This window comes from Cinclus cinclus, chromosome 1 (assembly GCF_963662255.1).
Source record: "Cinclus cinclus chromosome 1, bCinCin1.1, whole genome shotgun sequence".
Taxonomy (NCBI): domain Eukaryota; kingdom Metazoa; phylum Chordata; class Aves; order Passeriformes; family Cinclidae; genus Cinclus; species Cinclus cinclus.
The window spans coordinates 14,586,745-14,600,373 of record NC_085046.1 but is presented as its reverse complement, the minus strand read 5'-3'; the positions used below and the strand labels follow the sequence as shown (position 1 = coordinate 14,600,373).

General features: G+C 37.0%; 1 protein-coding gene across 2 annotated transcripts in view; it reads left to right on the top strand.

Moving 5' to 3' along the window:
* SVIL (supervillin) overlaps window positions 1-13,629 on the top strand; it is a 54,632-nt gene that overhangs the window by 27,830 nt on the left and 13,173 nt on the right. For both annotated transcript variants that reach the window (XM_062506974.1, XM_062506966.1), the window contains 6 exons: window positions 7,335-7,485; window positions 10,135-10,218; window positions 10,301-10,387; window positions 11,435-11,612; window positions 11,834-12,006; window positions 13,239-13,394. In XM_062506974.1, the coding sequence (XP_062362958.1) occupies window positions 7,335-7,485; window positions 10,135-10,218; window positions 10,301-10,387; window positions 11,435-11,612; window positions 11,834-12,006; window positions 13,239-13,394 (829 nt within the window). The remainder of the gene's footprint in view (window positions 1-7,334; window positions 7,486-10,134; window positions 10,219-10,300; window positions 10,388-11,434; window positions 11,613-11,833; window positions 12,007-13,238; window positions 13,395-13,629) is intronic.

The window sequence follows — 13,629 nt, the reverse complement described above, 5'->3', positions numbered from 1 at the left end:
AAGCCCTTGAAAAGTGATTTTTAAGCAAAATATTAGTCATTTGCTGTGGTAATAGTTTTATCCATTTCATATATGGCCTCCACCAAGGGCTTGGATCACATTCTCATCAAAGCTGAAACTAATTATTAGGCTTCATTTTGAGCCACTCTAATAAGCTGCATTTATCCATCCACTGTCCCATGTTCCCCATTTGCTTTAACCTACAGAAAGGGAGAAGAATTAAAGCTGATAAAGCCATGTCTAATCAGCTTTGGGTAAGCCCCGGTCTGGGGCAGAGTTTTTCTGTAGGCTGTGTTTAGAATGGTGAACTCACCTTCACTGAGTACTCTGGGCTTAGGAAATCCTTCCAGATGGCTTTTGAGTCTCCCAGTTTCAGCAAGCATTCTTTACTTTCATCCAGAAAATAGATGTCTTGCTGTTTAGCAGGGTCTGATTAAACTTGCAGCAGAATTATTCACATTGTGGTTGACATGGTTCATCAATTTAATGGTGCATGAAAACAGAGACATATAAAAATTATCAGCATACAAAAAGTGTATCTTCCAGCTGTGCTGTGCTTGTTCTGTGTTGGGTTGCAGTGATACTGTTACTAACTTGAATAATTCCTGCATGGAATGGCTTTGGTAAACATGCTGTTGTATTATGACAACATTTTTGATCTCTGCTTTCCAACAGGGAAAACATTTCTAGAAGATCAAAAGATTTAGTAAGAAATAAGGGAAAGAGGAGTTATTTCTCCCCCACTTCCATTTCTGGTAGTCCAGTTCTTTTCTAATTCCTTTGCTCTGCTTCTGTCCTTGTCATAGGAGCCTGTATATGCTTCTACTTACTCTCCTGTTATACCTGCTCTCCATAAATTTCATCCTTTTCTACCTATTAATCAGGTGAGCAAAAGTTTGCACAATTTAAATGCTCAACAATTTCAAGTAAGCACATTTTAACAGTGTTTTTTAACATACAAAATTAATAATCCTCTTAACTGATTAATCAGCTCAGTAAATGTAGCTTTAAAGGAGCATGTTATGCCACTATGCTGTGTACTCTTCTTCAATATACATTATGCTACTATATTTCTTATGGTTGCTTCTCTAAAAATTCTCTATCTGTCTTAGACTGTATAGGTAATAAAGTAAAGGAAGGAAACATAATTGAATTAATTAAAATACTGAAAACTTGTAAGTTGCTAAAAGAAGTATATAAAAGGAGTAGTACGTAACTACACGGCCTTTATTAGAATAAAATGCTGTGTACCCTGACCTCCCTGTAAGAAATGTGCATGTACAATGTGAGACATAACATCATCTAATTTACTGACTGTGAAAAACTGCTTTTGTTCAGAGGTGAACTTTCCCATAGTGCTTTTCCCTAGTCTCTGTGTGAAGGATTTTTGCCTTGGCATGTCCTGCTTCTATTCTCTGACTATCCCATCTTCCTGCTTCTCTCTCTTTCTTCCTTTAAGGTCTGTAGTACTAGTTTGAAAGAATCAAGATCTCTGATTTCTGATGACCGTCATCCTTGGAGATGGAAGGTGAAATGCTATATAAACTTTCTATTCCATTTTTGGAGGGAGGAGTGAGACAGGAAATTATATTCAGATTCCTAAAGCAACTTGTGGATGTAGAGTTAACTTTGTGTTTGCTTGGGAATAGAGTTCTGCTGCTGCTTCAGAAAATGTTAGAGAAGCTTCATGTGAAGTGTTCCTCAGTATCATGTCTGTACCTCTGCAATTCCATCACAGACAATCTGAAGAATTAATAGATACTGAGAAATACAAACTTTCTGCACCCAGAGCAATATAAGGAAGTTGTCTTTGAACAGTGGAATACTAGACTTTGATCTGAGCAAATTGTACCTGGTTCACATGATCAGAGGTAAAAAATGTAAAGGCAGAAGTGGGAAAAGAAATAAGCTGCAGAAAAACACAAGAAAACAAGGAGAGCTCATTGGAAGGTCTCAACAGATCTATGCAAATCAAATTCTGCTGTATTACACCTCCTTGTCCCTTGCCTCCCAGCTCACACTTGTGGTTCCTGTACTGCAATGAATCCATTGGGTTCTTCATTCCCACAGTTTGTGCTGCATGCAGGGAGCTTCCTGACCACCATGGGTAATGGCAGTGAATTCAAGAAGCAGATGCTCACTGCTGGGTTGAGGATGAGGCTACTGGATATATTATAAACATTTAGATGACTGATAATTACCACTTCCGCATTCACTTCCATAGCTGGTTTTTAATATGATCTTTTACTATGAGTTTTTTTAATTTAACATTAAATTTTGGACTGAATTCTTTTAGTAACATTTTAGTAAATGTGTTAGTATTACCTCTTTCCTATAAGCTCTGGATTTAATATAGCTCTTTTACTTCAGATCACCAAATAATTTTGTTGTGAGAGTTAGCCAACTTTATGTATCTAGAAAATAACAATATAGTCTTAACTTAATAATAACCCTCCAGTAATGAGAGGAGCCCCTTTAATGAGCGCATTCCATCTTTCATAAAAGGAAGACAGTAAAAAAGTATTCATCTTTCCATTGACTGTGGTGAGCTACATCTTAGCTAGCTGTTTTCCTCTAGCACAGGGTCAAGGAACATGCAGACTTGTTTGGGTTTTTCTGTTTTCTGGCACAGATAATCACTTTGTTATTTGTGCCAAACATGAGGTGAGTGCATTCTGTTTTCCTCAAACCAGTGTTGCACAGAAAGCCATATGCTTGCGTTGGAGTTTTCTCTCCATGTTCTTTTATAACAAGGCCCATATAAAGTTGCGGAGGAAAACAATGCAGAGACTTTTTACTACTTGAACAACTGCTGGATTCTCCTTATGTTTGGGGTGGGTTTGTTTGGTTTTTTTGTGTTTGTTTGTTTTTTGGGGTTTTTTTTAGGTTTTTTTGTTTGTTTTTTGGGTTTTTTTTTAGTTTTTTGTCTTAGGAGCTTAAACTAGAGAAGTTACTTGCATTAAAAACCAAATAGGTACTTTTTGAATTATTCTTTTATGTGATTTATAGCATTGATTTTAAATGGAACCCTCTTTTGAAAAAACAATATTTTTTTGTGTTCATTCTTGGTTTGGACTCCCCCAGGTAGGGGCAGTCTTGATCTTCTACATAGAAAACCATTAATTACTTTATTTCTTGTATTGGAAAACAAACAAACAAACAAAACCACCCAATTAAACCAATCAGCACACCAGCATGCTAACCAACCACTCTTTCTCAGTCACCTAAAGGGACACTGCTTGGATTTCAAAATTGTAGGGTACAAGACAGAGCCTTGCCTAGATGTGGTCCCTTCCTTAGCATGAGCAGGGGAGTGCCTGCCATACCCTCAGAAAATGTGTTGCAGTGCTAGAAAAGACCAATATCATCATCCAACCTAGCCAAGCAGTGGGAAAATGTAATCCCTGTTTCTAACTGTTCTTGCATCGAGTCTATAAATCCTTCCCAGACTGAAAACAGAATCTTTTAGGAAAACACGCAGTCTTAATCCTAAACTGTCAGCCTACAGAAAATTCTTGGCAATGTTAAATAATTTTTCATATGTTATTTTTCTTACTGTGTTAAATGTAACTCTTAACCCTTTATTCAGTGAAAATACATATTTATCTGATATAATCTGAGGTAGATTAAAAAAATATATATATTTCAGCCCTTTCCTGAAACCTTTTAAAATTGTCAGCATTCTGGGTAGAAGCATGGAGTTGGGAAATCAATGAGTTATTCCTGTACAGATTATCTATTCAGAACAACTTTCCATGGGAGTTTTGTCTCTCTTCTTTTTCTGTCCTCCTGATTGGCTGGGTTGGTTTTTTTTTGGTTTTGGGTTTTTTTTTGTGGGGGTTTTTTTGGTTTTTTTTTTTTTTTTTGGTTGGCTGGTTTATTTTATTTTTGTTCTTTGCTTTTCAAATGACATTTCACTTAAAAGCTTGGTTTACCAGACTTTTCTGATATCCCTTTTTTCCCTCAACCATTTATGTGATTATCTCTTCTTTATCTTCATTATTCTTCTGTATGTTGCTGTCATCATGAGGGTCTTTTCAGGGGATGAGATGACATCTTTTGTTTTCCATGTTCATGAAAACATTTTGATCAAATTTGGGATGAATCAGATCCTTGCATGGCTATTTCCTGTTTAGAAATAATTTTTCAGCCAGATAACCAGTTTACAGCCTGTAAGCTGTTCTGATATTTTTGTATTGCTCCAAAAAGCCTGCTTCAGAATGTCATCTGTGATTAACTCAAATATATTAAAGAAATCAGAGGCAACTGTGTTAATATATTTAATCATACTTGAGCTCATCAAACTTACCATTTTGATTAAACCTGTTTTCCATAATGTCATGTGGAATGTCATTAATTATGTGCCAGTGATTTGATTCTTCATTGATTGTCTTTGCAGCAGTCTTTTCATGGGTGTCTGGAACAGCCCATAGCTTGTGTGACCTGTTCCTACATGTTTTCATTTTACTTCTAAATATTGTCCACATCTGAGATTTTATCCTATTTATTTCCCCATTTTCAAAGGCTTTTTGAAAAAATTAATTCTTGTGATTTGGGGCATCTCCTTTTCCAGCTATTTTGTCTAAGGTGAATGAACACATCCATCTGTTGTACACCATAAATTAGAATATTTAATTGAAAGGAACCACTTTTTTAATGAAAAAAATTGCATTAGAGCTGTTTTATTCCCAAGTTTTTCTATGTTATTTTTATTTATTCTTGATATAGTAATTTTTGGTTTGACTTTTTAGAGCAGAAAATTTGAGGTTCTTCTTTTATATCATAAATTGGCTTTTTAACTTAGAAATAAAATTTAGACTTGAAAGCTTCTCGAGTTTTAACTTGCTTAGTTTTCTTAAAATATTTTCTCCCAAATAGAATGTGCTTTGACCAGTTAATTCCTCCACAAATGCTCCATGTGGCAATTCTGAAAGCTTTCTAAACTGTTCCCAACTAGTAGGTGGATTTTGTCTGAAATTTCTTTTGACAGTCGTGTTGGCTTATATTAGCTTTCTAGCTATAGAAAATAACTATTTATTTAATTGTGGCATATACTTCTGTTTTTCAGCAGGACTGTTATGGGAAATGAAGTTGATTGGGAATTGCTTGGTGTTTATTTAGTTAATATTTTTTTAGTTCAATGATAGATTAAAGTAGGAGTCTTCATGGATTAAGGAAGAGATCTAGAATGGAATTACTCCAAATTGTGTAACATATGCACCCAGTCTGATTTTTTTTTTTTTGGGGTGGGGGGGAGGGAGGCAGGGATAGAAACTCCAAAGATATTTTGCTCAATGGAACAGCTTGAAATCTTCCATTAAAAAACAAAACAAAAACATTTGTTTCTCCTGTCCAACAGCTGTTTTCTTCAATCCTTTGACACAGCTCCAGAATTACTGACAGTCTTTCTGGCAATTCATGTGTGTAGTGATTAACACACATACTTTCTAGGTCTGCATCTTCAGAATTTTTAGTAGCTCTGTAGACTCTGAAGCGGCAGATATTTACTGGAGACAAAATCCAAAATTAAGACCCCTGTAGGTTTAAAAACCCAAAACCAAATCCATTATGATTTTACTTCTTTCTGCATCTCCCTCACTTCCCTTATATTGTAATGGGAGTCAGCATCCTAACAAAATTAAATGTATTTATTTTATGTAATAAATTTTACCTGTGGCTTCACTAGATATTTATTAATTTCCTGCCCAGGTCCCCTTTAATATATTTTTGTGGGTTTTTCTACCAACTTTTTCATCCTAGAGCTGGCTGTGCTGACACTGGAATGGGTAGAGACTGGAAGAAATGAAAGAGTTTTTATTTCATTTCTTCAGTGTTTTTCTTTAAAGCATTCAGAGACTTCGACAAGTGAGGAAATGATACTGAATAGAACTCTATGTTATTATTTCTATTGAACATTTTGGAGTTCTAGGGAAAAGTCAGAGTTTTTAATCTTGATTATCATGGCTTGCAGTCATATTGTCTGGCTGTTCATCTCTCTTTTCCTGATAATTTGAGAGGAAGTGTTACTGCAGAAGGCTGCAAAAATATATGGGACTAGAGGGAAGTACTGGAGGCCTCTCATTGTCCTAGTCCTTGTACAGACCATTTCTTGGCTTGTCTTCATTCTTCTGGCTGATGTCTACTGATCCTGGTAAATGCTGAAAGGTACAAAGTCTAAATTAGAGTGTCCCGTGCAGTCACGATAGTTTTTATATAAAATGCCTTATTTATTTAATTTGATTGATTTTTAAGAAAATAAAAAATAAGAATATCTTCTTTGTATCTTGAAAGGAGAAGAATGTTTGTGTTAGCAAGCTTGTGCATACTTTCACATTTCCCTTCTGTGGTTCTCTGAGCTAGAGTGGTATTAAAGCTTGAGATTTTAATTTGTTTTTTTCAATTAGCAGCTAGGTTGTGAAGAAAAATGATGAATAGCATCAACTTGGAAGTAAGTCTAGAGTTGACAGTTCCATGCACTAAAAATACTTCTATGTTTGATTTCTATGCAGTGTAATCCCTGAAATACTGGTAGTTTTTAAAGATAAAGTATATTAAAGTAATAGTCCTTTGGCCTGACCTAGCTACAGCAGAGTATGTAAATTCAGTTTCTTTCCTACTTTATGTAGCATCATCAATCCTTCTGTGTGAGAAGAGCACTGAGATAGTGCACTTTCTGCTTCTAATCACTCCAACTGTTGGCTGCCAACCTCTAAAGCAAGAAAGGGAAGCTAAAGATAACCTAGGAAAAAAAAAAAGAGGGAGTGGTAGAGACGATCACAGTCCTTGGAAAAATGTTTAGTCGAACAAGCTGACTTAAGAACTAAAATGAGCAGTCTCTGGAGAGGCTGCTAATCCTGCCTGGAGAACTGAGTTACTGTAAGAGGCTGATTAGGAATCACCCACTGGAGTTACACCACTTCTTTGTTTTTCTGTGCGCCACCTGCAGATTTGCACACTTGAAAACATCTGTTCATAGTCAGTAGTGATCTCACTTGTGTAGCAAGTCATGGTTCAGAAGAACAAGGCCTGGAAAATTATTTCATACACAGAGTGAATAGTTTGCTGTGTGTAGAGGAGTGCCGTCTGCCCTGGCTGGTAGTCTCAAGAAAAGGTTAAAGAGCACAGACCAAAACCTTGTACTCACAGTGTAATGGGGCAGCAAGGCAGCAAAGCACCACAGGGTCACCAGGCTGTGTGTGTGACTTCACTTCAGCAGCTTCTTCCCTGCTCCCTTCCCTCTGCATCTGGCAGTTGCAATGTTCAGCCAGTCTTCAGCTATGTCTTTAGCATTTTTTAAAATATCTCTTTTTTCTTTCTTTCTTTCTCCCAAAAAGCAAAGAATGTCAGATAACCAGGAGAGTCAAATGACCATTGAGGAGAGGAAACACCTGATTACAGCTCGAGAAGAAGCCTGGAAGTCCAAGGGCAAAGGAGCAGCCAATGACTCCACACAGTTCACTGTAGCTGGCCGAATGGTAAAAAAAGGTCAGTGATGAAATGGTCCCAGTATAAATAAGACACCTCTTATCTGTCTAGTCAAAATAAAGTCAAACTAAAGCTATGCAGAAACTTCATCTGTATTTAGCAAGAGGAAGACTGTCTATCTTTGTCTGAATATTGTGTCATGAAGCTGTTCAGTTTTGTTTCTTGTGGGCGTGTATTGATCCATTTTGTGTTGCACTGTTGTACTCCCACTTATTACTGGGCTCTCTCTGGCTGGTGGAAATCTATCACTTGAACAGGGATATATGGTTTTGGTTTTCCTTCTAATGCAACCCACAGGGCATAGTTGGATTATTCTTTCTTACTTATTATTCCTTTGAAAACCCAGCTGCACTGTCCAGAGGATAGTTGTGAAATCGAGTTATTTCTGTTGCTGGCATTTCCCCCACTCCTAGGATCACTGGGAATATTTAGCCAACAAGTACTGTTTTTATGGATGCTGATTTGGACAACAGCTTGAAGTGTTATGTTTGGCTGAAGATTCCCTGGTTCTGCATAAAACCCAGAGGAGAAATTACAAGGGAGCAATGTTGACTTTTTTGGGATCTCTTGAATTCAGTCACTGTTTCTAGATCTAATGATTCTTCTAAAGTGGACAGGAGTCTCTGAAAGCTGTACATGGTAGGAATGCAGCTGTTCATGCAGCATACCTGGGAAGATGGTAGCTTTGGGAAGAAGGCACCTAAACTGATCTCCTGTGCTTAATGAATACTAGGGTTTGTGTTGTTACAAGGACTTGGTTATTAAACACAGTGACAATGAACCTTGAATTAAAGTATAACCATTAAAAAAACTCATTGTAGGGCAAGGGCAATACTGCAACAGGAGTAACTAACTCCTTGCAATCCAAGCTACAATCTGTTGGCAGGCAAACAAATAAACAATATTAGGAACTACCTCTGTTAGTAACATATTTTAGCTGCTGGTTACAGTTTACATGGTTTTGCTGCTAGAAATGACAGTTGGTCACTATTTAAAGAGTAACCCTTTTTGGAGGATCACCAAGACAAACTGTTTCGTTGTCCACGGACCTGCCCTTTGAGGTTTTGTTTGTTTGTTTGTTCTCTCCTTAATGAGGAAAAAAATTATCTTGAAAGGATCTCTTTAGGTGCTATGATCATTCTTTTGAAGAAGCAAGGTAACACAATGACAGTGAAATCAATAAAAGTAGCCCAAGTAGGATTAGTTATATGTGTACTCTTTTGTATCCTGAAAGTATGAACTATTGTTATGAGTTTTTAAATTAAGAGATTATGAGAAAGAAATGCAAAATAACATCTTTGTTATATGCATGTGCACAGATGCTGTATTTTAATTGCTTCTTATGGCTGAAAATTATTCAGTCCTAATTGGAAGGTGATCCTTTCCTAAGCAGTTCTCAGTATGGTCTTGTGTATTATGTGTTGGTAGAGCTGCTTAAGAGCTGTGTCCTCTTGAGTGTGTCTTGAGGAAGGCTTTTCCCATTGACTTAAAATCTGCTGGAATTTTGAGTCTCTTAGGAAACAGGGGAAAAAAGCTACCTAGTTGTATTCTGTTGCGGGTCTATATTCCAAATTTAACTTGGTGTTTAACAATTATGTCAATTATATTGCTAGGCCTTGCAGTAAAGATAGTGGAAACATGTTTAGTATGTGCTTTCCCAGCACAATATTGGTTTAATGTGATCAAAATAACTAAAAGCTTAAACTTACATGGCTCAGTAATTAGTAAACTATGGCTAAGTGGAAAATAGATAATAGAGAAAAGTGTAAATGACTGTTTCCCCATTTACTGCAAGTCTAGGCAACAAAAGTTAAGAGGTGCAGTTCTTTTGCCTCAGTATGCTTTTCTACCTAGTAAAACCCACAACTCCTGTAGCAAGCAGTTTTCTTACTAGAGTAGTGTAGATTCACATGAAAGCTAAAACTAAAAAATACATGCTTATTTTATCTGCTATTCATCAGAATGAATTGCTTTATGATAGTTACTGCAAAGGATGGAGGAAAGTACAACAAAAGGAGAGGGTAGTGCTTGATATGGTGGAGACTCTAACTTCCATTTCTACTTCACTTTCTATGTGTTCTTAAAAACCCAACAAGGCCCAAGATTTTCTGCGAAAACCAGAGACAACGTTCACAAGTCAGATGCATCCTCTTATGTGTATTAATAGAGATGTGCTTAAATTTATAAAGGGGGTGGTGGTGGTGAAGGTGCCTAGCAAGTTCACAGTGACTTCCCTGCTAACGAAACCATTTTTTTCAGAACACTTCCATGTTTTTTTTAAATGTAGCTTGTGGTACAGCTAGAGCCCAAAATGTAGACCAAATGAACTACTGCTACCTTGAAAAGGAGCAAAATTACTGTATTCCAGAGAAAGCCAATATATCTTGTGTTAGCTTGCTAGGAGACACTTGGAAATGAAGCTTTGTTCTTGTGAATGGTTGGTTTCTGAGGCTGCTGTTGATTAAAGGAGCAGGCAGAGCCCTCTGCCATCCCTAATACAACAGCTCAGCTGGGGAGGCTGGGGAAGTGTGCTGGGCTGTAGGAAGTAGCCAGGCTTATCTGCTTTCCCCAAATAGCTTCTCTGCTGTCACTGTTGGAAACACAGACTTACTCATGGCTGCATTTCCTATGTTCTGTGTCCCTGTGCAGGCCTGGCTTCTCCAAGTGCACTAACACCAGTAGCATCCCCTTTCCGGCAGAAGTCCACCACTCCAGTTACAAAGCCCTTGGAAGGTAAGAAATAAAAATGGCTGAAATACATTCAGGCTTATATACTTCCTCTCAATTAACAGGTTTTACTTTCTGGTTTCCTTAGAAATTGAAGCCAGGCCTGATATGCAGTTGGAATCTGATATGAAGCTTGACAAGTTGGAGTCATTCTTGGGAAGGCTGAATAACAAAGGTTGGTAAAGTTACAAAGGATGGCATTGTATCCACTCTCTGACTTTAGTAAATCGATTAAAATACCCCTTAGTTAAAATATCTGGTAGCAGAAACTGAGTATTTCTTTGCTCAGACTGCAATTAATGATAATTTTATTTTTGTGATTCAGTCTTTGCTAAATTTTAACAAGAAAAGCTGTTCATGATTGCATTACAAATATGCAGTAGAATAAATCACAGACGCCTAAATAACTTTCTTAATTCTCTAAAAGCAATGTGCACATCCTTCTGTAGGGTAGAACTTCCTAAGAGCACACAACCAGTCTGAACCATATTGCCATATATAGTGTAACATCTTTAAATGTAGTTTAGTCCTATTAAAATCAAAATAGGATACCAAGCTGCTCCCAAGCACAATTCAATTTCCTGCTTTTTTGAAAGTTGACTCTCTGTAGCAGCTCATCAGCTTCCTTGTACAGCCTGTTGGCTATTTATATGAAACTCTCTAGAGCTGTCTGGTGTTTCTATCTCATATGTCTGTCCTCCATTTGTAAGACAAAAATATTTATATCATTTATAGTGTAACAGGTATCATAAACAAATGTATTCACATTTCAGTATAGGAGGCACTAGTGTAGGATAATGACTGTGCCACGCTCACTAGTCTGAAGTAGTGACTTTTCCCCTGGTGACTGTAGTATTTCCAAAGGTAGGAATCACATAGTTGGGAACAAGATGGAATATACAGGACCCTAAAATGCATACATCATCATACTATAGCAACTCATTTATAAAGTCCAAGTTTTCATTTAGCCATGTTTCCCTACTATTTTGTATAATGATTATTGTATGTGAATAGCAGTTACATTGTTTTAGTGTTCTTTATCAACACGCTTTTCTACCATCAATTAAAAAAACTATCACAAAAAAACCAACAAAAACCAAAATACCACCACCACATCAGAAAACGAAATTACCCAGACAACTACCAAACAAGCCATGTTTATCTTTTCTAGAGTTAGAAACTCTAGTATGATTATTTACACTGAGGTGTTTTATTCCTGCAGTTGCTGGGATGCAAGAGACAGTGCTGACAGTTACAGGAAGATCTGTGAAAGAGGTGATGAAGCTGGATGATGATGAAACATTTTCCAAATTTTATCGCCATGTGGATTTCCCTTCCTCCTCAGTGCCTTTGGACCTTGATGAGGACTTTGATGCCATCTTTGATCCTTATGCACCAAAGTAAGTGTTCCTTTTTCCCCATTGTTTTGAATGCAGACACAAGGGCAGTGTTCCAAATGTTCAGCTCTAGGTCATCTTGTAGGTATCTTAGTGCTGGGCACGTCCATTTCTTCTGAAATCATGCTCCTGCCTGAATTGAGGAACTGATCCTGATTTCTTCTCATTAGATGATTCGGACTAGAAAAATTAACTGATGTTTATAAACAGTACTTGTTTTTCAGGTTGACATCTTCTGTAGCAGAGCACAAACGCGCAGTCAGGCCTACGCGCCGAGTCCAGTCCTCAAGGAACCCCCTGAAAATGCTTGCAGCAAGACAAGATATTCTTCATGAATATACTGAACAAAGACTGAATGTTGCCTTCATGGAGTCAAAGCGAATGAAAGTAGAAAAAAGTATGCTAGCAGGATGATTTGTACAAGACACCATCTTGCCTTTTTAATTAAAAAAAAAGTCCCAATGCAAAAAAACTGAACTGAAGGAATGGAATATATTCTCTGAGTGGCAATAAATTGATTGAGGTATAAGGTGAAATGTAGAGAAGGGCATGTGTAACTTCCTCAGGGAAAGCTACCTAGAGCCACCTCCTGTACACAGATTTAATAATTTATTTTTAGTACAGTCACCTTGTGCAGAGAGAGAGAGATCCACAATGCCTGCAGTGTGTGCAGGATGAGGACAGGAGATCAAGGAAAGCAGATCCAACTTTGCTATGCTGGGGTGAGAGCTAGCAAGAATAGTTGAACTTTTGTTCAGGTACGCTGGCCTCAATTTTGGGTCCTAATTTTCTCCCAGAAAGTGGAATTAGCCTTCTTGACTCCTTATGATTAATTTCCATACAGGATCAGTGCTTTGTGGAAGGGCTTATACAAGGTGTTTTACTTGTGGAGTTGCTTTCTCCTGACAACCAGACAGACAGCAAAGACATCACTGTAAAATTTATTCAAAGATTTCTCTTGCCACTCATATTTTGGTGTACAAATTTTCCTTATTACACTTGAGTAGAGAAAGATCATCTTTAACAATTGACTGTATTGATGAAAACGCTAACTATATATGTAATACTTTATTGCCATCTCACAAGAAGGATTTCCCTGAGTTATAAATTCATAAAGTGAATGAATTGAAAGTCTTTTGTTGAGCAATAAACAAAAGTAGCCAAGAATCTGGGCTGTAAGTTTACAGTAAAACAAAGCTAAGACTTTGACATGTAAATGGGTGTTGCATCACACTGTCTCAGCCAAATTTTAAGGGAATTACAGTTAATTAGCCTTGTCTCTGTGCTGTCTTCTATTAATTATTTGTAAAGCATTGAAGATCTACACAGTACTTCACAAAACATTGGGTGGGATGGTTCCTAGCAAAGTTGGTATTTCTGCCAAATAGTATAATTCTGATACTGACAGTGTACTCTTGGATGATATCTAGAAATTTAGGTAATCCTAAACCCACAAAGCTTTTGGGCTAGTGGTTAATCTGAGTTCAACTTGCCTTTGCTGTTGCTATGGAGAAGAAGAAAAACTGGAAATAATGGGCAGAAATTATATTCTTAATGCAACAACCAATTTTTTATTATAATTTTATATCTGTCTGCTTGTCTTTCCTCCAATTTCTTTTTATGTACAAGTGTCTACAAATTCAAATTTCTCAGAAGTAGCACTTGCTGGCCTGGCAAGCAAAGAGAACTTCAGCAACATTAGCCTGCGGAGTGTTAATCTAACAGAGCAAAACTCTAACAACAGTGCTGTGCCATACAAGAAGCTAATGCTCCTGCAAATTAAAGGTATGCTGGAACTGCTTTTACTTTCAATAAATAGTAGGCTGAATGTAAGATATGGAAATTGTTACCAAATTTAGATGCTTAGCTTGTTCTAGATCTTCTGGTCAAGATTTATATTCAAAACCGGAAAACATGAGTGATAATTGTGTAATGAAGTTAAACCTTACAAATAGGTTTGCATTGGTCCACTGGTGTGTGTTTCCCAAGGAGAAAACAGAATAATTCAGATATTCTGGCT